This window comes from Lactuca serriola, chromosome 4 (genome assembly GCF_051521515.1).
Source record: "Lactuca serriola cultivar US96UC23 chromosome 4, Lser_US96UC23_V15, whole genome shotgun sequence".
Lineage (NCBI taxonomy): Eukaryota > Viridiplantae > Streptophyta > Magnoliopsida > Asterales > Asteraceae > Lactuca > Lactuca serriola.
In genome coordinates, this window is record NC_136411.1 from 19,291,580 (window position 1) to 19,318,313 (window position 26,734).

The 26,734-nt window shown below is 37.3% G+C and overlaps 1 protein-coding gene and 2 pseudogenes across 3 annotated transcripts; all 3 read left to right on the plus strand.

The window, feature by feature from the left end:
- The first annotated feature begins 2,279 nt into the window (after positions 1-2,279).
- LOC145099975 (E3 ubiquitin protein ligase RIE1-like) lies at positions 2,280-4,978 on the plus strand (annotated as a pseudogene). Its single transcript, XR_013704737.1, has 5 exons — positions 2,280-2,891; positions 3,443-3,556; positions 3,724-3,856; positions 3,932-4,065; positions 4,702-4,978. The product of XR_013704737.1 is annotated as an E3 ubiquitin protein ligase RIE1-like (transcript).
- Positions 4,979-11,070: 6,092 nt separating this feature from the next.
- On the plus strand, positions 11,071-12,777 carry LOC145098092 (uncharacterized). The gene is made up of 2 exons (XM_079035769.1): positions 11,071-12,049; positions 12,140-12,777. The coding sequence occupies exons 1-2, from the start codon at positions 11,071-11,073 to the stop codon at positions 12,775-12,777; spliced, it is 1,617 nt and encodes a 538-aa protein (XP_078891895.1).
- Positions 12,778-21,580: 8,803 nt separating this feature from the next.
- Positions 21,581-23,736, plus strand: LOC145098093 (E3 ubiquitin protein ligase RIE1 pseudogene; annotated as a pseudogene). The gene is made up of 3 exons (XR_013704541.1): positions 21,581-22,175; positions 23,019-23,159; positions 23,435-23,736. The product of XR_013704541.1 is annotated as an E3 ubiquitin protein ligase RIE1 pseudogene (transcript).
- Positions 23,737-26,734: the final 2,998 nt, after the last annotated feature.

Sequence of the window (26,734 nt, forward strand, 5' to 3'; positions counted from 1 at the left end):
CTCCCCACAACACATCTGGCACCCCCATTGCTTTTAAGCTGCTCCTGACCATCTCTAGTACCGACCGATTTCTCCTTTCTACCACCCCGTTCTGTTGTGGAGAATAGGGTGATGTGTAGTGTCGATCGAGCCCGGTCTCGTTACAATACATGATAAATTCATTTGAGAGGAACTCCCCTCCTCTATCTGTTCTAAGTATCTTCATCTTTTCACCCGTCTCTATTTCGACTTTGGTTTTGAAATTCTTGAAGGTCTGCAATGCTTCATCTTTTGTTTTTAACAGGTACACCCACATTACTCTACTGAAATCGTCTACAAGCAACATGAAATACTTGTTCCCAGCTGGTGTTGGTGGTGAAACGGGCCCACACAGATCGCCATGAATGAGCTCTAATCTTTTCTTTGCCCTGAAACTTGTACTTGTTGGAAATGGGAGTCGAGTTTGCTTCCCACTGAGACACCCTTCACACGGTCTTGCTGGGATCACCATCTTGGGAATTCCTTCGATCAAACTCTTTTCGGACATCAATTTTAGTGAGGCAAAGTTCACATGACCTAACCTCATGTGCCATAGCCACGTTGGATCTCTAGTTTCAGCAACCAAGCAATTTTGAGTTACTTCTTCAAGTTCTATTTTGTAGAGGCGATTTTGGGACTTCTTGACCTTCATAAGCAATCTACCAGTTCTGTCATGTATCCACAAAAATGGCTCCTGTATCTTGATCTCGTCTCCACTCTCTGATAGTTGACCAAGGCTGATGATGTTACTGCACAAGTCAGGTATGTAGTACACTTCTTGGAGTTTTCTATGCTCTCCATTCTTACACTGAAAAATTATTGATCCTTTGCCCTCGATTCTGACTTTGGATTCATTACCGAACTTGACATACCCTTGTATTTTCTTATTCAGATCACAGAACTTCTCTACATCACCGGTCATGTGATTGCTTGCACCTGTGTCAAGATACCATAGCCTTGACTGATTTGAGTCCTCACCTTTAGTTTTCAGCTTTGGGTTTACCTTCTCTTCATTTAGGAATACTTCACCAACCTCTTCTTTATCTTCAAGAGAGGAAAATAGCAATGCAGGTTCGTTGTCTTCCCGTATCAAGTTAGTTTCATGGCTCCTCTCCTTTCTTGGATTCTTACACCCAGCTGCGTAGTGCCCGAATTCCTGGCAGTTATAACATTGTATCCCTCTTTTATCTTGACTGTCGGATGCTCCATTACCTCCTTCTCGTTGGTGATGTGAGCCACCTCTTCCTTGTCCGCCACGACCTCCATTATTTCGACCTCGACCTCTGCCTCGACCTCGTGAGCCTCCAAATCCTCCTCGATTCGGCTTAGATTTGGAGTCACCTTCTCCCTTTTTCTTTGTTCTTTCGGACCACTCTTGATGAGTCAAGAGCAGTTTTCGATCATCACTTTCTCCATGCCCTTTCAATCTTTCTTCATGAGCTTTCAATCGGCCTATTACTTCCTCCACACTCATTGTGTCCAAGTCCCCAAATTGCTCAAGAGTTGAGGCAATTTGAAGGAATTTTGACGATACTGCCCTGAGCAACTTCTTCACTACATAGTTTTCTTCCACAGTTTCTCCCAGAGTGCGCATGGTGCTGACTACATTCGTTACCTTTGCGGAAAAATCGTCAACACTTTCTGTCTCTTTCATGATCATGGCCTCAAACTCAGCTTTCAAGGTCTGAACTCTTGCAATCTTCACTCTATCTGCTCCTACAAACATCGTTCGCAGGGCTTCCCATGTTTCTTTGGCCGATTTCTTCTCAGATAGTGACATTACAAACTCTTCCGGAATCCCTTGGTAAATGACCGCTAGTGCCATCTTGTCCTTCTTTACCTCCACCACCGTGTTGGCTGTTCGAGGCTCAACAGCATCCCATACACCATGGGCTTGCATGAACACGCGCATCTTGATTGCCCATGCCCCGTAATTACTCCTGGATAACATCGGATAGTGGAGGGTAATTTGCCCGTCTTTTTCACCATTGCCATTGCTATCCGACATCTCTTCACGAGACTGATACTTGGGCATACACCAGGTTGGGCTCTGATACCACTTTGTTGGTTTTGACAGGCTCTTCACAAGGTTCTATAGAAGAGAAGTAACAGGGGACAAAAGAAAGTTTTACAGAGGGGTAGTTTAGGCAAAGGTTTTGTGATGTATTATTTCAACTGGAAGAGATGATTACAACGTACACAATGCCTAGGTATTTAAACCAATGGAAATGCAGAAAAATAGGGAATACTAACTACTAGCTAGAGACCAGGTAAGACATTCCAACGTGGCCTTGATTTATTCTTCCTAAACAAAAACGTGCTTAACAACTTCTGAATTACTTCAACACAACAAACTAACAGTAACAGACCTTCGTTCCGGACTTCCAAATGGCGGAGACGCCAACGACGGAGACGGAGATCAACACCGCGGCGCCGTTACTCACTCCGCAGAGCACACACGACTCACTAAATGAAGGAGGAGGAGCTAGAACCTTAACAGCACTCGCCATTTTCTTAGGCCTTTTCGCTGGGCAGGATGGAGCCTCGGTGATAGTGCGTGAGAATGTAGAGCAACAGATGGAGGACTGGAGAGATAATTGGGGATACTCGTTCCCGGTTGTTTGTATAGACACAACGTGGAACCTTGCCTTGGTGGTGGTTTCGATACTTATGCTGTTTTGGACTGCGTGGGAACAGCCGGATGTGCCGGTTAGGGCTTGGATCTGCGTTTACGCGTTGCAATGTGCGGTGCATGTGGTGCTGGTGTGGTTGGAGTATAGGAGGAGGAATCGGAGATCTGCGACAGCTGGCAGTAGTCCGAGCAATAGTTATCACAGCAGCTTTGCGGATTCCAGGAGTTCTGATGTAATGAGGTCAGTTTTAATTCCTAATTTCACTTTTAGTTTGAATTCGGTACGTTTATCTTGCTTTTCCAGAGTACATATGTAACTAATGTCTAACATCAACTTTAGCGTTACAATTGTTAATATCTCTGTCTGCCATAGTTAGCTGTAATTAAGCTCTTCATCCTATAGATCAGACAACACATATAACTATCTAACTATCTAAGAAATCAAGATTGACTGTTTGTGAACAATTATGTACAGTATATACGTAAACGATAAGGTCTTGAGTAAAAAATCAGTCGAAAGTTCTAACTGAAAGACGTCCAAAGCATCAAATCACATACATGGATGATGTTATGATATATATACCAATTAGGAAATTTCCTACCCTATGCAGGGAAGAGAAGTTGTCTAGGTTGGAAACTGTTTCAAAATTAGCATGGAAATCAAATGTGGCTTAATTTATACTAGGCAAGAATACTATTATAATGTGAATAAAATTCTCCACAATTACCAAGTTCATCGTCAAGCTAGTGTGATGTGCCTTTCACTTCTACAGTACAATTTGGAAAATGCAGTGCTGCGAAAAGATGGGAAAGATACAATACGATTATCCAATATTTGTGGTGGCTGGCTGGCGTTTGTTGGCTGCTCCCCAATTTTGATATGCATAGTGCTCCACGTCTCTTCTGGTATGTTTTGAACCAATATCATCTTATGCCCATTAGTTCTTGACACAAATCATTCACTTATTATTATTATTATTATTATTATTATTATTATTATTATTATTATTATTATTATTGTTTTTATTTTTTTTTAATTCTTTGTTTTGCTACTTTTGTATGAATATTGGCAGGTTGACTCTGACATTCATGGCTATCGATGTGTTCTTCGCTGCCATTGGTTTTCTTGAGGGTCTGATAATAGGGTTTGCTGTTTGTTTTTGCTTACCTTGCATCATGGCCTTTCTGTATTTCATAGGTGTCCAGGTGAATTTTGATTCTTAAATTTCCATTTCAGTTTTGTTTTCAAATAATTTTGGCAGCTATGTTAATTATACACAGGGAGGTGCATCAGAAGCAGATATGAGAGTCCTTCCTAAATACAGATATAGAAATGATGAGGATCCACTTGATGTTGGGGGTAGAATGGTCATCCGGATTTCTCCCGTGAACATGTACTTCAATTCGAAGATGCTGTAAGTTTATTCCCAACTATAGATTTGATTGCTTGGATGTTTTTTGTAAGCCTGTTTGTTTCCCAGGTTCTGATAGAATCCGACCGCATTGGAATTTGAGATTCCATTCTATCTGATGTTTGGTTGCCAAATGGATAGAATTCAATCCCATTAGAATTCTTCAAATTCCATATTTGATGGATTTCACCATTCTTAGAAGATGATGGAAAGGATTCATTTACATTCTTCAACTTTTTTTAATAGACCAAAATACCCCTATTAAAATAATGAGGGCATGATTGGTTTGTGGATTCTGATGGAATCAGGATTGGAACCCAAGATTTCATTTCATCTATGTTGTAGTTTGTTGGCGTTTGGATGGAATTGAATTAAAAGACCAAAGTACCCTCACCAAATAAAAATAAGAAATTCAGTTACATGTGTTGACAATACACAAAAAAATCAAGTATAAATAGAAAAATAAAAGATTAGTTATATAATTTTATTTATTGAATTCTATTTCATATTTTCATATTCCAATTCCTTTGACGGATTCGAATCCTTCCAAAAACATTCAACAAACCTATTTCCCTTTTAAACTTTGGGAGTGTAATGTAATGTAATGGTGTTGTTTGTTTTGTAAATTGTAAATTGTAGGATTGCTGTATATGTCTGTATCCATATGAAGATGGAACAAAGCTGCATTTGCTTCCATGCAACCATCACTTCCATGTGAAATGCATCTTGAAATGGCTCAAGATTACTACCACGTGTCCACTCTGCAACCACACCATCTGCCAACGTGTACAACTCTGAAAACCCACCACAACTTTCATTTTCATATCGATAACTGTACATACCATATCTGGAAATATAATACCTTTTCTTTTCACTAACAAAATCAAGAAGTACACCATTGTTTTGTTGCTATAAATCTTTTGTAAAAGTCTTGGAGCGGATACCTCGTTCTTCTTTTTGGAAGGAAGGAGAGGTCAACTGAACATCTTCAGTTTAGTGATTTGAAGTAGCAAAGAAAGTAGTACTCGTTTGTGATTAAAATACAGTAGTGGTGCACTAAAAACCCGATCCGGATCCGTGGATCAATTTCAAACCTGTTTGGATTTTTTGGGTCAATGTACAAAACGGTTTCATTTAAACCGAGTCGGATCCTAACTTGTAACCGGTTTAAGCCGTCTCTTTTTGTTTTCATTTTTAAAGTTTAATGACAAAAACTAATTTCCAACGATTTAATATATATATATATATATATATATATATATATATATATATATATATATGGGAAAAGAGAATATACATTACAGCCCCACCTAAGCTTAGGTACTAAACATCTTGAAAATACATTGTTTTACTATATAAAGATTACGGTTAATGGATTCACGATTAATACTTCAAGATGTAAATTCAAGATCGACACAATAGGGTTTAGGGTTTAGAGTTTAGGGTTTAGGGTTTAGGGTTTAGGGTTTATGTTTAGGGTTTAGGGTTTAGGATTAAGGTTTAGGGTTTAGGGTTTAGCTTTAGTGTTTAGGGTTTAAATTTAGGGTTTAGGTTTAGGTTTAGGGTTTAGTAATGTTCACTTGGATGAAGTAATAAATGATAATTGAGGAAAGAAAACGGAGATGATAAAACGATAATAAAAGAAAGAACTGTTATGGAGATAATAGGGGCTGTAATGTATATTCCATGTCCCCTATATATATATATATATATATATATATATATATATATATATATATATATATATATATATATATATATATATATATATATATATTGTAACGCCCGTAGATCCGGGCTAGTCAATTTAGAGATAATAGGGGTCGAAAACGACTTTTCGACAAAAGATTATTTAGAATAAATAATCTTAACCAAGTTGTAGAATATGTCACAAAGTTTCCGTACATATAAAGAACGCCGAAATCTAGGGATGTCAAAAAGTCCCGTGGGGGCCCCGTCCTGTTTGGGGGATTTTTTTAAAAAAAATCGAGGGCGGGGGCGGGGGCGGGGGCGGGGGCAATGTGAACCCCCGTTTTATTTTCGGGGGCGGGGGCGGGGGTAGGCAATCCCGTCCCGAAACCCCCATGGGGACCCCGTTAATAAATTACACATATATTTACATATATTAATTATATAAATATAATAAACAATAACATGATTTTGAGCTTCCAAAATTTATCAAAAAACATGTTTTTAAGTTGTTAGTAAATTTTTTTAAAATGCTATAACTTTTTTATTTTTAACATGTAAAATTCTGCTATAAATAATAATTTGTTACCTAAAAAATAGTTTCTTTTAGCCTAAATAACAACTTTTTTTAGCCCAAAAAAAGGTAGCCCAAAATCAATCGGGGGCGGGGGAACGGTGACGGGGGCGAGGGTAATAAAGGGGATTCAGGGGTGGGGGATGCACTCCCCGTCGTGTTTGCCCCCGTTGACATCCCTACCGAAATCCGAGTTATAACGAAGAGTTATAGTCCGTCGAAGTTTTACGGCAAAACCGGCACGACACTTGGAAGCGTAAATAGTGAATTTACGATAAAGCGACTTTTAGCCTTAGAGATCTAAGCGAAAGTCGTAGAATACTTTAAACCGAGAGCGTCCATAAAAAGAACGCCCAAATCTGACTTCGTATGAGGAAGTTATGATTTTTCGAAGTTTCGGCTTAGCAGTGTACAGCCCGAAATTCGAATATTAGATCGAGCCGTTTTTAGCCGACAGAACCTAAACGAGAATCGAAGATCTCGTTAATAGTAGCATAACAATGAAAAGACAGATGAAAACGTACGTCGGATGAAGAAGTTATGAAATTTTAACAGACCAATCCTGTCCCGGCCTGTTAAAAATATAACTTTTAAAATAAAGTCAAAATTAGCCGACAGAGTTTAAACGAAAGTTGTTGAGTACGTTCCCGCCTACGCGTGGATATAAAGAACGTCGAAAACGGAGCTCGTATGCGAAAGTTATGATTTTTAGAAGTCGAGAAGGAAAATTGCGAAACTGAGATGATGTGGCAACTTCTAGACCCTCCATCGCTGATCAGACCTCGCTTCGGATCATGCTACGTAGCCTCGCATTACGCCCCGCGTTCGAGGTTGGTACGCCCAGCGTACCTTCGCTTCTTATCCATCCGAGTCCGATGTGCGAGCCAGCTGGTGCGAAGCTGGCACCCTTATCTGAGCACTACGCCCAACGTAGCTGAGTCTGAACGCCCAACGTAATCGAAGCTGAGCGCCTATAAAAGGTTGTGAAGGCAGCCACTCTCTTCACACCTTTCTTCACTCTCTCGCTAAGGTTCCAAACCACCCTTAAACCTTAGATAAAACCCCTAGCACCCTAAGGGAGCCCTGAGGCTCCCGGAGTCCCGAGAAAAAGGGTCTTTCGGTTTCAAAACGCTGCTCCGAGTAAAGCCCGGTTTTCTTTAAAATCCCCTGTAAGTGAGCTACGCTTACACAATTTTTAATATAGCTTTCAAATAATTATAGTAATGTTATTAGGTCCTTAAAATAATTATTTGGGTTATTATTATGAGTTATATAAGTATCGTATAACGCTTATATAATAGTAATAATAGTCAGACTATTAATTTGCCGTGGTTATCGTTAGACTAAACCCTAGTGGTATTGATACTAGGTTTTATCGAAGGAAAATTATTTTGAGAGTATCGAAGCGATGTCCGAGTGTTGAGTCACCACCTTTCAGGTGAGTGCATAGTCCCTTTCATCTTACACATAGATATGAAGTATTTTATATAAATTACGTGCTATGTGTGCATATTATCTGAATACTTGCTGTTTATGCTGGATGAACAATTTTATACATGTTTTAAATGATTTAAACTGTATATGTGATAGCTTATTTTATTTCCTTATTTTTATTAGTTTATTTTAGATTTTTAGATCTTTTTATCATTAATGCATTGTATTTTATTTATATTTCTTTAGTATGGATCATACCGGGTGCTTGTTATGTTGCATGAGATATTTTGTAGGTTTTTCGGTGCTTGTTGCAGTTGCGGGTTGATTGGAGACTGGCTTAGTGGGCTCCCGAGGCATTATTGGGCTTGGCGGAATCAAAGAGGAAGAATTGGGCTTTGAAAGTTATTGGCTTGGATTATTTGGGCTTGTGAAGATGGATCATAAAATTCTAATTTTGGGCTTGGAGTATCCATTTGATGGCTAAATGATGATTAGTGCATTTCAAATTACATGGACAAGGGAGGGGGGACCAAAGGAATCTTTGGTAGTGGAAGGGTGGAGTGGCTTGGTGGACCAATAGCATGACTGCAACATTTGCGTGGGTGGAATTTTCGTCGCGCGGGTACCCGCGCAACTGCCTAGTTTGGGCATTTTGGTCATTTGGCTTGCCATAACCTTTGGGGATCAAATCTAGAGGCTAATTCACGTTTTTCCACCATTGGAGACCTGCAAGAGGCGATTTTGGGAGCTAGAAACCATTTCCTTTCATCTTTCCAAATCTTAGGTAGTTTCTTTATGCAATTAGATTATTGTTCTTGTTACTTTGTTGCCATGAGTGGCTAATACTCTCATTTGGTTGACTTTGGCTGGAAACTAATGAATGTTTGTGGGTTTTGAAGGATTTATGTTGATTATCAATCTATTCCATGTTTATGATTCTAGTTTGCAATTCTTATGCTTATTTGATGCTTTGATCATGAGCTTAGTATTTGATTGAGCAATGGTTGACTTATTTCATTGATTTTGCATTGGATCATTGAATTTATCTAGAACAAAGGCTTTATGATGGTAGAAATCATCTTTAGCTTATGAATCATATCTTTTTTATGGATGTGTAAGCATTTGACATCCTCTAGGAATTGGGGATTCCTTCATTCTTAAGGCTATAATTGATTTCTTGGGATTAATTGCTTCAATTGACCCTTTATCTTAATTAAGAAGGTGTGTTTTGGGCTTCCCCAACCTCCATACAACCTATGAGGAATCTTGGCATATCATGCTTCATGATTGCTATAACCAATTTGGGATGAAGGATAAGCTTTGTATTAGATCCTAATGATAAACACACAAATGTTCATTGTGTTGAATTGCCTTAGTTAACCAATTATTTCCAACCTTTGAGCATCTCATCAACTTGCTTAATTGCAAGGTTTTTAGTTATTCAAGTATTTTAGTTTTCAAGTAATCAAACCCCCCCCCTTTTAGTTTAATTGTAGTTAATTAGTTTAATTTCACTAGTTCTATTGAATTGCATTGGTGATTGAATACAACCATTTCCCCGAGGATCGATACCCCTTTTTACCATTATATTACATTTATTTAGCAATCAAAGGGTGTAATTTGCTTGGTGGGCTTGACATCCCATCAAGTTTTGGCGCCGTTGCCGGGGAAATTGGTTATTGTTATTTGATTGTTTATGCCTAGGTCTACAAGAACCGGTGAACTACTCTACAATTCGGAAATTGAAAAAGAAGCAAAAAGGTTGAAAAAGTTAGCCAAACAAGCAAAGCAACAACAACTAACGCAGCCATGCAGTGAGCACAAAGCGAACTATTCTTTCGCCTTTTACTAAAAAAAAACAACTAGTTCAAGCTTCTTCCTCTTCTCCACTAATCAACATAGAAGATCAAGTTCATACTTCAAGTGATACCGACACCCAACCGAGTTCTCCAATTGTTGGTCATTCCTTTGAAGACATTCCGTTTGAAAACCACATAGCCATGAATCACACTCCACCTCACAATCCCAACCCAAACCCAATCAATCAAGATGCCAATACCCCACCCCATCAACCAAGACAACAACCACAAGAACCTCTCATTGATATGCCACCTTGGAATCAAGCCCCTCCTCAAAACCAACACAATTATCAACCACCACCACAACTACAAAACCAACACTTCCACCAAAACAACCAACCTCAAAACAATGCTTTTCAAGTTCAACAAGTACATTACCCAAATCAACCCAATTACCAACACCCTCCAATGTACCAAATCCCAATGTACCCACAACAACAACCTCCTTACAACCAATACCCTAACTACCAACCTTATCCACCACCAATCTACAATCCCCAACAATACCCATATCCACCTTACCAACAACAACCCAATTACTTGCAACAAAATCCCAACAACCCCAATCCACCCAATCCCCCTCAAGAGTTGACACCTAGACAAATGATGGAAACGGATGTTACTCACACACCTCTTGCTATTGTTTATCCCGCAAACCGCCGAGGGATTGAATTGAAGTCAAGTTTCATCCATCAACTTACCAAGTTCCATGGTTTGGATAGAGAAGACCCTCAAAAGCATTTGAAGTCCTTTCATATGATATGTGTTAGCATGTTGCCCCACAATGTGACATTGGATGATTTCAAGTTAACCGCATTCCCGCTCACCTTGGAATACAAAGCTAGAGAGTGGTTATTCAAATTACCACCGGGATCTATTCACACATGGGGAGAGTTACTCAAGGCCTTCAATAGCAAATTCTATCCCACCTCCCGGATATCAAGCCAACGAAGTGACATTTTGGGGATTCGTCAAGGGGAAAATGAAACATTTCATGATTTTTGGGAGCGCTTCAATAATTTGTGTACAAGTTGTCCTCAACACAATATACCCGAACAACTACTTCTTCAACAATTTTACGAGGGTATGAATGAAAAAGATCGGAGGATGATTGATGCTTCAAGTGGTGGTGACATCTTCAACAAAACCCCTCACGAAATCCGATTACTTTTTGGTACCATTTCTCAAAATCAAAGGAATTTTGGGACTCGAAATGACATGAAGAGAAATTCTACACAAGTGGTTGGTGAAGTTAGCAACACTCAACACTTGGAATCAAAGCTCGTAGATTTGACTAATGTGTTAAGTCAAATGGTGGTGGGAAGTGGTCAACAATTGATGGTATGTGGTATTTGTGCAATGACGGGCCATTATACGGATAAGTGTCCCACACTTGGAAGTGAACCGGAAGATGTGAATGCAATGGGCAGATATCAAGGTCAACCAAGACCCATGGGATTTCAAAACAATTTCAACCCAAATTGGAGGAATAACCAAAACAACCCTTATCCACCAAAGCAAAATCCATCAAATCTTTTGATGAGACCCCAACATCCACAATACCAATCCCAAAAACCTCCATATCCACAAAATTCTTATAACCCTCCAAATTATCAACAACCTCCACAACAAGGCCAATCAAGTGGTAACCATCAAATGAGCCTTCAAGAACTTGTCACTTCTCTTGCTCAAAGTCAAACCCAATTTCAACAAGAGACCAAGAACATTTTCTCAAACATTCAAGCACAAATCGGAGACTTGGCCACCGCTATCAACAAGATAGAACAAAGGGGTAGACTTCCATCTCAAACCGAGAAGAACCCCAATGTGAGTGCAATAACTTTGAGAAGTGGCAAAACACTTGGAGAAAGCAACCCTAAAAGAGTTTCAAGAGAAGAAGAAGATGAGGTTATTGTTGTTGAGCCTCCGAAGGTTGAAGCTACTTCAAAGGAACCGGTTGTGCCAAACGTTGATCAACCCGACTCTTCCAACAAACCCATCAAACCATTGGTCATACCACCTCCCTTCCCTTCCCGGTTAGCCTTTTCCAAGAAGATAGAGGAAGCAAATGAATTATTTGAAACTTTTCGCAAGGTCCAAATCAACATTCCACTATTGAATGCTATTAAGCAAATTCCAAGTTATGCAAAATTTCTCAAGGATTTATGCACCAAGAAGAGAAAATTCAAGGCAAATGAAAAGATTCAAGTCAATGCAAATGTGTCTGCGGTTATCCAAAAGAAGTTACCTCCCAAATGCAAGGATCCGGGTATATTTGCTATCCCTTGTACCATTGGTGATTTGCATGTCGAAAGTGCTATGTTAGATCTTGGAGCCTCGATCAATGTGATGCCATATTCGGTTTTTCAATCTCTCAATGTTGGACCTTTGGAAGAAACAGGAGTCATCATTCAATTAGCAGACAGGTCAAGTGTGTCTCCAAGAGGAGTGTTGGAGGATGTGTTAGTACAAGTTAATCAACTTGTTTTTCCGGCGGATTTTTATGTCATTGATCTTGAAGAGAAGACTCATTCCAAATCATCTATGATCCTCCTTGGAAGACCTTTTTTAATGCATACCGCTCACACAATCATTGATGTCCATAAAGGAAAGATAACTATGGAGTTTGATGGAGAAACCATTCACTTCAACATCTTTGAAGGAATGAGGTACCCTAGTAACATTTCTCCATTGTATCGGGTTGATGTGATTGAGCCAATAAACAGGATAAGCCCTAATGTATGCACAGACAAGATAATCATGGAAGATGATTGTAATCCTAAGAGGGAACCTCAAAGAAGATTGGATCCTCCAATGATGGAAGTGGTCAAGAAGAAGATAATTAAAAGGTTCAAGAGGTGCAAAGAAAAGAAAAAGGTAATTCATGACAAGCACATAACCCAAAAACACTTTATTCCGGGTCAAAAAGTTCTTCTTTATCATTCACGCTTAAAGCTATTCCCGGGAAAATTGCGATCTCAATGGCATGGACCTTTTATTGTTATAAAAATGTTTGATCCTAGTGTGGTTGACATCAAGAGTTTGGAAACAAACCAAATCTTCAAAGTGAATGGGCACCATTTGAAACCATTTTATGAAGGCTTTGATACGGGAGAATTCGACTACATAACATTGGGAATCCCAAATTCCGAAAGTTGATGGAAGCGGGACTATGTTTTGGCAAAGACGTTAAATAAATGCAATGTGAATAAATAATGTCCGTTTGAAGTTTTGGGTGTTTCTAAACTTGAAGTTGGCCTAAAAATAAGCATATAGAAGTCTTCTAGTGATTTTGGTGAAGTTTGAAAATTTCCAAAAATTTGACTTTTGCGTGGGTGCCCGCGCAGACTTTGCGCGACCGACCCCAGCCGCGCAGGTCCCGAGTTCCAAATTACACCAACATCGGGTGCTCTCTGATTGTTGCGCGTGGGTGCCCGCGCAGCCGTTGCGCGACCGACCCCCAGCCGTGCAGATTCCGGGTTCCAAATTACCCCAACATAGGATGTATTCTGACATGTGCGCGCGGCTGCCCCCCACCCGCATAAAGTTTGCGAGGGTACCCGCGCAAATATGTCATTTCATAAGAAAATTTCGAGCCATTTCATATGCATCCTTTGCGCAACCAAGCTTTCATCCATGTGTATTTAGGCGCCCAAGAACTCCATCTAAGCATCATTATGCGACCCATGTGTTGCTTCCATACCGTCCACACGTGCCTCCTCCACCTTGATCCCGGTACGATCCTTCCTTACTCTCATCCTAAGCATTGAGGACAATGTTTCATTTTAAGCTTGGGGTGAGGTATTTCTTATCTTTTGTTTTTATTGCATTTAGGTTATATATAGTTGCATTTAGAGTAAGTCATTTAGGTCATTCATAAAAGTTGCATAAAAAATTCAAAAAAATTGCATATTTTGTTTCTTTCTTTTCTAATTTTCATACTTTTTAGATGCATTCTAGGTTAGGTTCATGCATTTTTGTTCTCTCTTGTCTTCTCATCCCTACAGGTACCATAGCGCCGAGTCATAAGTATTGAATCATAGATTGGTCCCGGGTCTTGATATGGAATTCCTTGTATTTGATGAATGGGACACATTTTGGGCCTCACAGACCACTTTGAGACCGCTTGTGTGGGGGTCAGATGCAGGTAGTTTGATTGGGTCTAGGTGCGGAGGGATGTGGTTGGTCATGCCAATGTGTGCGAGCAAAGATTAGACCGGTAAGGTATTATGAAGACATTGAAGATATTGAAGACCCGCATCTTGGTTTTGGAGGGAGTACCCCATAGTACTCCCGAGTCTCGTCCGAGCCTTGATTAGTTAGATTCTCACCGCCTTTTTAGGATAGGTTATCATTTTTCTAGGGGTCTAGAGTAAGATAACTAGATAGATTTTGTTTATCACACCTTGCATTGAGGTGCTTGATGAACTTTGAAGTGGGTCCCCCAATTCACATCTTTTGGGACCAAGTCTTTTCGGTAACACCCATTTTTGAGTCATTCACCCTTTTTAGTTGATCTTGGCACATTGTCAATGATCATTAGGTGTTCATATTAGCCTCTATCTATCACTCAATTTTCACTATTGGAGTCCTATGTTACTTGGTGAAATTCCTTAGACCTTCCAAGAAGCAACACAAAGAATGAAGAGATTTGAAAAAGTGAAGACAATAAGAGCCTATTAAAGATGATTCAAGAAAAGCAACAAAAGAAAAGAAGAAAAATGAAGAAAAAGAGCAACACAAAAAGAAGAACAAGATTCCAAGTTCAAGACTTATGTTATATACCTAGTTTGCAAAAAAAAAAAAAAGAGTGTCAAGCAGCGAATGTGATTGAAGACCCAATAACAGAAGTTCAAGATTGAAGAATTAGGTTGTTAGGTTTAGATTTAGGTTAAGTAGAGTTTTTATTATTTTATTTTATTTTATTTTTGATTTTTGGTGAGAAAAGGCCCCGACGATGAGACAGTAGACTGTAAAGGACAATACAAGGGAGAAGTCTCTGAAACCGGATGTTTGCCCGGAGGCCGTGCAGCAAAACCCTATTTCGTTATGATACACTTTGGCCTGACAAATGTAGGAATCATAGTGTGTGAAGAGGTGCCTTTCCTTCATGCACTATGGTCTACATTGGTGATTTAAAGGGCCCCCACTGGGCGCATCTTTGTTTCCTTTGTCTTGCACACCGCGACCACATCCAGCCGTGATCTATTCGCCCATCAAGTGGTTGAGAATGTGGTTTATGGTTCTAAAGCGGGGAACATTTTGAAGATGCGTAGGGTCCATTGAAGGACTAATTATGACCATGTTGACTGATGTTGACCAAGTTCTATGGTATCTTTCTTTTTCCTTTTTAGATAGTTCATCCCGAGCTCATTTTTAGTCTTGTTCTAACTTGAGGACAAGTTAGGTTTAAGCTTGGGGTGATTTGATAGCTTATTTTATTTCCTTATTTTTATTAGTTTATTTTAGATTTTTAGATCTTTTTATCATTAATGCATTGTATTTTATTTATATTTCTTTAGTATGGATCATACCGGGTGCTTGTTATGTTGCATGAGATATTTTGTAGGTTTTTCGGTGCTTGTTGCAGTTGCGGGTTGATTGGCGACGGGCTTAGTGGGCTCCCGAGGCATTATTGGGCTTGGCGGAATCAAAGAGGAAGAATTGGACTTTGAAAGTTATTGGCTTGGATTATTTGGGCTTGTGAAGATGGATCATAAAATTCTAATTTTGGGCTTGGAGTATCCATTTGATGGCTAAATGATGATTGGTGCATTTCAAATTACATGGACAAGGGAGGGGGGGACCAAAGGAATCTTTGGTAGTGGAAGGGTGGAGTGGCTTGGTGGACCAATAGCATGACTGCAACATTTGCGCGGGTACCCGCGCAACTGCCCAGTTTGGGCATTTTGGTCATTTGGCACACCATAACCCTTGGGGATGAGATCTAGAGGCTAATTCACGTTTTTCCACCATTGGAGACCTGCAAGAGGCGATTTTGGGAGCTAGAAACCATTTCCTTTCATCTTTCCAAATCTTAGGTAGTTTCTTTATGCAATTAGAGTATTGTTCTTGTTACTTTGTTGCTATGAGTGGCTAATACTCTTATTTGGTTGACTTTGGCTGAAAACCAATGAATGTTTGTGGGTTTTGAAGGATTTATGTTGATTATCAATTTATTCCATGTTTATGATTCTAGTTTGCAATTCTTATGCTTATTTGATGCTTTGATCATGAGCTTAGTATTTGATTGAGCAATGGTTGATTTATTTCATTGATTTTGCATTGGATCATTGAATTTATCTAGAACAAAGGCTTTATGATGGTAGAAATCATCTCTAGCTTATGAATCATATCTCCTTTATGGATGTGTAAGCATTTGACATCCTCTAGGAATTAGGGATTCCTTCATTCTTAAGGCTAATTGATTTCTTGGGATTAATTACTTCAATTGACCCTTGATCTTAATTAAGAAGGTGTGTTGTGGGCTTCCCCAACCTCCATACTACCTATGAGGAATCTTGGCATATCATGCTTCGTGATTGCTATAGCCAATTTGGGATGAAGGATAAGCTTTGTATTAGATCCTAATGATAAACACACAAATATTCATTGTGTTGAATTGCCTTAGTTAACCAATTATTTCCAACCTTTGAGCATCTCATCAACTTGCTTAATTGCAAGGTTTTTAGTTATTCAATTATTTTAGTTTTCAAGTAATCAAACAACCCCCCCCCCCTTTTAGTTTAATTGTAGTTAGTTAGTTTAAATTTCATTAGTTCTATTAGATTGCATTGGTGATTGAATACAACCATTTCCCCGAGGATCGATACCCCTTTTTACCATTATATTACGTTTATTTAGCAATCAAAGGGTGTAATTTTGCTTGGTGGAGTTGAGGTGATTGAACCAATCACCCAACAATTATTCGAGTTATCAAATGGGGATCTTTTGAAGATGGTGCTTAACATGAGTCTTGAAGGTGAAAGTTTGAAGAATACCTTGGATATGTATACATTGGATTCCGAAGTCGAAAATATTGTAAAGGCTCTAGAAATTACTAATTCCACAAAGAGGGATGTTTCTCAAGTTGCCTTATCTCATTCTCCAATCAAGATGCCACCTTCCATAATCCAACCACCCACACTTGAATTGAAAGCTTTACCTAGCCATTTGAAATATGCTTATCTAGGTCAAGATGGGACTCTACCGGTGATTATCTCTTCTCAATTGAAAGACTTTGAAGAAAACCAATTAATTGAAGCCTTCAAAGAACATAAAGAAGCCATGGGGTGGACCATAGGAGGTATTTCTTATCTTTTGTTTTTATTGCATTTAGGTTGTATATAGTTGCATTTAGAGTAAGTCATTTAGGTCATTCATAAAAATTGCATAAAAAATTCAAAAAAAATTGCATATTTTGTTTCTTTCTTTTCTAATTTTCATACTTTTTAGATGCATTCTAGGTTAGGTTCATGCATTTTTGTTCTCTCTTGTCTTCTCATCCCTACAGGTACCATAGCACCGAGTCATAAGTATTGAATCATAGATTGGTCCCGGGTCTTGATATGGAATTCCTTGTATTTGATGAATGGGACACATTTTGGGCCTCACAGACCACTTTGAGACCGCTTGTGTGGGGGTCAGATGCAGGTAGCTTGATTGGGTCTAGGTGCGGAGGGATGTGGTTGGTCATGCCAATGTGTGCGAGCAAAGATTAGACCGGTAAGGTATTATGAAGACATTGAAGATATTGAAGACCCGCATCTTGGTTTTGGAGGGAGTACCCCATAGTACTCCCGAGTCTCGTCCGAGCCTTGATTAGTTAGATTCTCACCGCCTTTTTAGGATAGGTTATCATTTTTCTAGGGGTCTAGAGTAGATAACTAGATAGATTTTGTTTATCACACCTTGCATTGAGGTGCTTGATGAACTTTGAAGTGGGTCCCCCAATTCACATCTTTTGGGACCAAGTCTTTTCGGTAACACCCATTTTTGAGTCATTCACCCTTTTTAGTTGATCTTGGCACATTGTCAATGATCATTAGGTGTTCATATTAGCCTCTATCTATCACTCAATTTTCACTATTGGAGTCCTATGTTATTTGGTGAAATTCCTTAGACCTTCCAAGAAGCAACACAAAGAATGAAGAGATTTGAAAAAGTGAAGACAATAAGAGCCTATTAAAGATGATTCAAGAAAAGCAACAAAAGAAAATAAGAAAATGAAGAAAAAGAGCAACACAAAAAGAAGAACAAGATTCCAAGTTCAAGACTTATGTTATATACCTAGTTTGCAAAAAAAAAAAAAGAGTGTCAAGCAGCGAATGTGATTGAAGACCCAATAACAGAAGTTCAAGATTGAAGAATTAGGTTATTAGGTTTAGATTTAGGTTAAGTAGAGTCTTTATTATTTTATTTTATTTTATTTTTGATTTTTGGTGAGAAAAGGCCCCGACGATGAGACGGTAGACTGTAAAGGACAGTACAAGGGAGAAGCCTCTGAAACCGGATGTTTGCCCGGAGGCCGTGCTGCAAAACCTATTTCGTTATGATACACTTTGGTCTGACAAATGTAGGAATCATAGTGTGTGAAGAGGTGCCTTCCCTTCATGCACTATGGTCTACATTGGTGATTTAAAGGGCCCCCATTGGGCGCATCTCTGTTTCCTTTGTCTTGCACACCGCGACCACATCCAACCGTGATCTATTCGCCCATCAAGTGGTTGAGAATGTGGTTTATGGTTCTAAAGCTGGGAACATTTTGAAGATGCGTAGGGTCCATTGAAGGACTAATTATGACCATGTTGACTAATGTTGACCAAGTTCTTAGGGTTTTTAGACTCTTTGATGAACATGAATGGTGAATCTAGATGTACATTGAGTGAGATTTACTTAGAATATAAGTTTTACAATAGTTGAATGGTTACACAGGAACATAATTTTCCTAGCTAAAATGCCAGTTGTGACAATCCTCCCCCCACTTGGGTTCGACGAAGCTCTCTCTCACCTCTTAATTATGATGGATCTTTGACCCATCTACCACAAACAGCATGAACCGCCTATAACTTGTACTAATCAATACCATCATTCCATTGCTAGCCAAACTCAAAGATCGCCCAACTCCTGAAACCCTAAAGAATGCTCTTGAAACCTTATGTGATAATCCAAATCACCTCCCATGATACTATACCAATTCCCCGAGTTCTTATGTTGGCGACTAAAAACCACAACCCTTGCCTTAAACAGACGAATCTTCACCCAGTTTCCATTCTCAAAGTACTACTGAACACTAGTACGCTACGCATACACCTATGTACGCCCCGCGTACCTGGCTAAACCCTAAAACCACCAAACATACGAAGGCCATAACTTCTTAGTTATAAGTCTGTTTCCAACGAACTTTATATCCACAAAAAGGTGACGAGAAGCCCTACACTTCTACCAACTCACCTCCACCTAAGAACTTTCCGAACAAAAACCCAAAATTCATAAAGGATCAAGATATCCACATCCAACTCACCTCCACCTAAGAACTTTCCGAACAAAAACACAAACGAACACTTTGATCACTTAGACTATAATACCCACATCCAAAAAGGACCAAATCCTTTCTTCCCCAAGGCCCAAAGCCTTATGATGACTGATGACCGGGCCACGGCCCTGAACAATGAAACGATTTGAAACCGAGTGCTACAGTCACGACCCGAAAGTAACTATGAAGTGGATCATAGAAAAAAACAAAGTTCTTCGAGCTAGCGGTTGTCAGGATGATCAAAGGGTTACTTATGCCTCTCAAGTATTAAGGGGTCAAGCTCTCATTTGATGGGAGAGAGTATGCCAGACAGTGGGTGATGATGTTGAAGAGACTATGTCTTGGAATGAATTTGTTCAACGGATAAAGGCTAAGTATTGTGATCCTCGTGACATTGAGAAAATGTTTGATGAGTTCTTCGACTTGAAGAAAGGAGATTTAACTGTGGAAGAGTATGTGAAAGAGTTCTCAGATAGAATATCGTTTATTGGTGATGTTCTTCCAACTAAAAGGGGTTGTATAAGCCGTTTTATACATTACGAAGTGTTTTTATACATTTTTAAAGGAATAAATACTTTTATACGAATAAATAGCATTTTATACAATTTTTTTATATGTATAAATCATGTTTATATATATATATATATATATATATATATATATATAAACATATAAAACGTTTTTAATACAAATAAATACATATAAAATCGTTATACATATATAAATATGTTTTTAAAATGAATAAATACATAAAAATATATGTATACACACACTTTTAAAATGAGTAAATACGTATGTCTATAATAATAATAATAATAATAATAATAAACTTGCATATTAGATAATAAATTGATTTTTCAATTCAAAAAAATCCTTTTGGTCTAGTGGTAAAGCTCTTTCCTATGTGAGGAGGAGACCTAGTTCGAAACCCTTTAAACTCAAGCTTTTGTTGTCTTTTTTTCCTTGAAAGTCAACACCCTATAAAATCTTAGCTAGGGAATATGATCGAATCTATTTTCCTTTTTTCCTTGAAAGGCATCATGTTTCTCCTTCCATGTGTAAGATCCGACTCTAGCTTCGCCAATCAGGTAAGTGTTGACCGGCTATCCCTATAAAATTTGGCTAAGGGGTAAAATCGAACCTATTTTTCGGTATCTTTGGGTATTAAGGAACAAAAAAATAGATTTTGAACATAGTCAGCAATAACCCAATTTTAATTAACTTATTTGGTTGCTCTAATCAAAATGAAATATAGGGTTAGGATTAAATATGAATCACAAATATTGTGTGAATGTGTGACTAAGTTCTAACCATTAGATTGAAAAAAAGTGAAAGGATATGATCATAGGGTACATGTTATTAAGATAGACTATCATTTACTATATAACAACACTTAATTACTTATAAATGCATTTTATTAAGAGAGAGAAATGAGAAATACATGTATCTTGTGAAAAAAAAAACAAATTAATTATTAATAATCAAATCTTAAATATACAAATTAATTTTTTTATACGTTTCAATTTCCATTTTAATCATAATAATTCTTAGAGAATTTTTTTATTGGAGATTGCTTTGAACGTTACCAAGAATATAAATCAATTTCCATTCTTACCATTTTAATTCTTGAAGAATAAGTTTTTGTTGGATATTGTTTTGAACGTTTCAAGAATATAATTCTATTTCAATTGTTATCATCCTCCTTCTTGAAGAATATTTCAAAAATTACAAGTTCATATATAATATTCTTAAAGAATAAGAAATTATATACACTTAGCTAATTAATGTTCTGGAAACATAATATAATATAACAATTTCTTAGTAATCAAGAAGACCATCAACGAGAATTACAAATGATAGGTCGGCGATTAAGTTCGAGGCTTCAATTTATCAATTTGTAAGAATAACATGTTAAAATCATTTAGAAAAACTTGCCCTAATTGATACAATAAAATGTTTGTTCTACAAGAATTTGAGTATATTGGAAAAATATGATTTATAAGACATCAATAAGAATGAAAGTTATCAAGCTCACTTGTGAACAGAGTTACGTTTTTATTTTTGTTAACAATACTTGGTCGTATGGTTGGGTTTATCTGTGGAACTCAAATTAGGTGGATGATAATGGTATACACATGCCTAATATATTGGAGTTCAAATTAATGATAATTATTAAGTTTTCAAAATTATAGGATTTAACAGTTGTCATATTATTAAGTTTCCAAAATGAAATGATTGGTCTAGAATTGGCCATACATTCACATAATATTTAGATTTTGTATATGAACCTAACTATATATATATATATATATATATATATATATATATATATATATATATATATATATATATATATATATATATATATATATATATATATATATGAGTCTATTTTGGTGAAACAAAGAGGCGTTGCCATTTTTTGAAATCATTACAACACGCGCAAATTGGCACACCTCCTCGAAGCTACCAGAATCAGTTATTCCGTTGCAAATCTTTCCCAACAAACTAACAGTAACAGACCTTTGTTCCGGACCTCCGAATGGCGGAGACGCCGACGACGGCGTCGGAGATCAACACCGAGATCAGCACTGCGCCGTTACTCACTCAGCAGAGCACACACGAGTCACTGTTTGGAGGAGCTAGAACCTTAACGACACTCTCCATTTTCTTCGGTCTTTTATCTGGGCGTCGTGGAGACTCGTTGAAAGTGCGCGAGAGCGCGGCACAGCAGTTGGAGAACTGGCGAGATGATTGGGGCTACTCGTTGCCGGTTGTTGCTATAGACACGACGTGGAACCTTGCCGTCGTGGTGGTTTCGATAGCTATGCTGTTTTGGACTGCGCGGGAACAGCCGAATATGCCGGTTAGGGCTTGGATCTGCGTTTACGCGCTGCATTGTGTGATGCATGTAGTCCTGGTGTGGTTGGAGTATAGAAGGAGGAATCGGAGGGCAGCGACGGCTAGCAGTGGTTCGAGCGATAGAGATCGAATCAGCTTTGGGAATTCCAGCGGTTCTGATGTAACGAGGTCAGTTTTTAATCCTGAATTTCACTTTTAGTTTGAAATCAGTAAGTTTATCTTGCTTTCCAGAGTATACGTAACTAATGTCTAAGAACACCGTTCGCGTATAACTATCTAAGATATCAAGATTGACTGTTTGAGCAAAGAACAATTCTGAACATTACGTATATGAGAACCAAAGTACAAGATGAAAACGATAAACGTCTTGGAGGAAATATTCAGTTGAACATTCTATCAGAAGACGTCCAAAGCATCAAATCACATCCATGGATGATGTTCTATATACCAATTAGGAAATTTCGTACTCTATAGTAGGGTAGAGAATTCTCTAAGTTGTAAACTGTTTCTAAATTACCATGGAAAGCAATTAGTGTGGCTTATTAACTGCTGTATTACATTTTGGAAATTGCAGTGCTGAGAAAAGATGGGAAACTTTTAATAAGATTTTCCAATATCTGTGGTGGCTGGTTGCCTTCTGTTGGCTGATCCCCAATTTTGAAATGCATAGTGCTCCACATCTGTTCTGGTATGTCTTGAATTAATATAATCTTGTAAGTTTTAACAGAATCCAATGGCTGTTTTTAACTTTCTTTCTTTCTCTACTTCTGTTACGAACAATGGCAGGTTGACTCTGACATTCATGGTTATCGACGTGTTCTTGGCTGCCACTGGTTTTCTTCTTAAGGGGGTGATAACAGGGCTTGCTGTGTCTTTTTGCTTACCTTGCGTCTTGTCCTTTCTTGATTTCATGGGTTGCCAGGTGAAATTTGTTTCTTAAATTTCCATTTTAGTTTTTTTTTTCAAATAATTTTGACAGCTATGTTAATTATATTATACACAGGGAGGTGCATCAGAAGCAGAGATCAGTGTCCTTCCTAAATACAGATTTGCAGTGCACACCGATAATGGGGGTAGAATGGTCCCTTTTGAAACAAATGATCCGGATTTTTCTCGTGTACATGTTCTTCCAATCGAGGAAGAGGTAAGTCTATTCCCAACCATAGAAATGTTTGCTTAGAATTCACAGCATTGGAATCCGAGATTCCATTCCATCATGTGTTTGGACTTGGTTGCCAAATGAACGGAATTCAATCCTTCAAATTCCATATTTGATGGATTTCTTCATTCCTAGGAAACGATGGAAGGGATTCATTCGTCTACATTCTTCTTCAACTTTTATTAAAAGACCAAAATACCCTCACTAAATAAAAATAAGAAATTCATGGTGTGGTTTGTTTTGTAAATTGTAAACTGTAGGATTGCTGCATATGTCTGTATCCATATGAAGATGGAACAAAGCTGCATTTGCTTCCATGCAACCATCACTTCCATGTGAAATGCATCTTGAAATGGCTCAAGATAACTACCACGTGTCCACTCTGCAACCACACCATCTGCCAACGTGTACAACACTGAAAGCCCTCACAATTTCATATCAGGAAGTGTACAGGAAAAACCATGCATGGAAATATAATAGCTTTTCTTTTACTAACAAAATAAAGTACGCCATTGTTTTGTTTGCTATAGAGTTTCTGTAAATTTTGGAACGGATACCTTGTTCTAGGAGAGGTTATATGGATCAAATGAGAAAACTTTACTTCTTGTAAAATTCGTTTAAAGGTTTGAAGTAGCAAATAAAGTACTAGACGTTTGTGATTAGAATCTGTAGGTGCTAAGCTAAGTAATTTGGATTTTTTTGGATCACTGTACAAACCGGGTCGGATCCTAACTTGAAGGTTTTTTACAGGCTAAAATCCCCGAAATGTAAAAATATTAACCGGTTTTTGGTCTTAAAGTTTCTAAAAAGGGGATGTTTTTCATAAAGGGTCAAAATATATTGGACTTTAATGATAACAATCCAAGAATATAAGCTGAATAAAGTTGGTTCACATAGAAAATGAGAGCATATATGCTTCAGATTTTTGGAATATTTTCTAATTTATAATAAACGTGGGGGCGTCTTCTAACTTCATGGTTTCAACTCTTCTATTATTGCAAGTTTGTAACACGTTATAATATTATGTAACAGAAATTAATCTATAACACAAAGTGAGTACATTATTTTTGTCATCATCCATCATAAATCATTTTATTTTGAGGAACAAAGGAGGGGCTGAAAAAATAGCTGATAAAAAATAACATTTGGTAAAACTAGCTGAAATATATAAAATTACATAAAAAAATATGTAAGAGTATGTGTTTCTATAATTAATTAAAGAGTGTATTTGGAAATTTTTTAAAAAACTCTTAAAAAACTAGTCTAAGTAGCTTTTCAAAAAGTTATCTTAAAAGCTTATTTTTGGCTTACTAAACACGACAATATTAAAAAAAAAAAAAAAAAAAAAAAAAAAAAACCTCAAAAAATAAGCTAGCTGTGGCGCGCCAAAGACAGCCATGATTTCTCTAATCTCTCTGTCTCTATCGGCCTACAATCCAATATAAATCAAATAAGTGTTTAAATTTTAACCTAGTTTTGTTTGGTAATTTTAAAAACTCAGTTTTTTTGTATCACTTAACACTTTGTCATGTTTAATGTTTTTATGTAAATATATGTGCATGTGAAATTATGTTCTTATTTATGAGAATGTAATATGTGATTGTATATAACTAATTATGATTGTGAACTTTGTAGTCAAATGATATAAAAGTCTTTAAATTTGACATAAATACTTTATCCTTTTGCATATAATAGGTTCACTAAAGCGCATGTAAATTACATGTAGATTTTGTCTTCTTTCATAGAAATGTAATAATAGTAGATCATTTTGACATGACTCGATTATTCTTACCAATTTGATATGACTCATGTATATAGTTAATCTAGTGCCCCCAACACAAAAAATAGCGACTAAAATTTTCAATGTTATCACTTCAGAGGCATGATGATGAGGCTATACACCTAAAAAACTATTGATTGATTTAGAGTGGAAGGAGGTCATAGCTAGACTCAAGATACACTCAGGGAAACATTAATTCAATATTATGGTTTTGTTAATGGTTTCATATGGATTGATAGATACTTGTTTAAAGTTGTTTTCACAATTTTTGGGGTTTGTTAAAGATAATGACTTGAAAGGGCAATATATTTTTCGATTTGTACACATTTGGTCACTGAGTTTTTTTTTTGTCCACTTTTACCCCTTTAACTTGTTAAACTGTACACATTTAGTCCTTATGACCGGCTACATCAAGTTAGCCGGTAAAAATGACTAAATAAGGTAATATATTTCTCATTTTGTACATATTTAGTCCTTAATATTTTTTTTTTTGCAAAATAAGTCATTTTTGTTTTTGTACTCATTCAATACTTATTAATGATTTCTTTAAGTTTTTTTCACGACATCTTACGTGAGATAGCCATATGGTGGTGGGATAGGTTGAGGCGGTCATGTTATATGTTATTGGCCAAGATACCTGATGTGGGTACAACCATAGACATGGAGGCTAGAGAAGAGCGGTTGGGTTAAGGCGACAAACCAACAAACCCTTGGTATTCTAGTCTGATGACTGATTAGATCTGTTGCATGTTGGCATTCCAGTTCGATGACTGATTGGGCCAATGTATTCCAATCTAATAAGTGTGGGCCCGTTATGCATGATAATACGTTTGTTGTATCGGGTATTTTGGGGGAAACTCGTTAAACTTTGTGTTTACCCAGTTGTTTATGTTTTCTGATTCTATCGTTGATCATGAGAAGGCGAAGGCAAGACTGTACTCACTCATCAACAGTATTGAGGATACCGCGTTTCCTATATTACTCTGATTTCGATCAATGTATTTTGGAATAAACGTTTTTTCTTAATAATAGATTTATAATTAGAGAGTTTTGCCTTATTTAAAAATGAAGTTTTTTTGGTTGTGAAAATGAGACGCTACACATAAACATCAATAGTCTCACACATTTCATTAATGATTATTCAATGTAAGATGTCGTGAGAAAAACCTATAGAAATAATTCATAATTACTGAATGGGTACAAAAACAAAAATGACTTATTTTGAAACAAAAAAATATTAAGGACTAAATGTGTACAAAAATATTAAGGACTAAATGTGTACAAAATGAGAAATATATTACCCTATTAAGTCATTTTTCTCGGCTAACCTGGAGTAAACGGTCATAAGGACTGAATGTGTACAGTTTAACAAGTTGAAGGGGTAAATGTGGACAAAAAAAACTCAATGACCAAATGTGTACAAATCCAATAATATATTAGCCTTTTAAGTCATTATCCCCAAAAAATTTTGGTTTGTTCATATGTTCATCCAGATTTATATGGATCTATTCAAAACAATGGTGTAATATATATATATATATATATATATATATATATATATATATATATAGAGAGAGAGAGAGAGAGAGAGAGAGAGAAAGAGAGAGGTGTGGCCCGTTTTATTTATTATTACATTAATATTAAAATAATAGATAAATGTTTAAAAAAAATAAGAAAAACAAATTAAAAGAGTATATTAGTCAAGTTTAACGGGACAAAATCCACATAGAAACATAGTCAAAAGGACCACAAAACCAAAAAATCGGGGTTTAGATTAAAA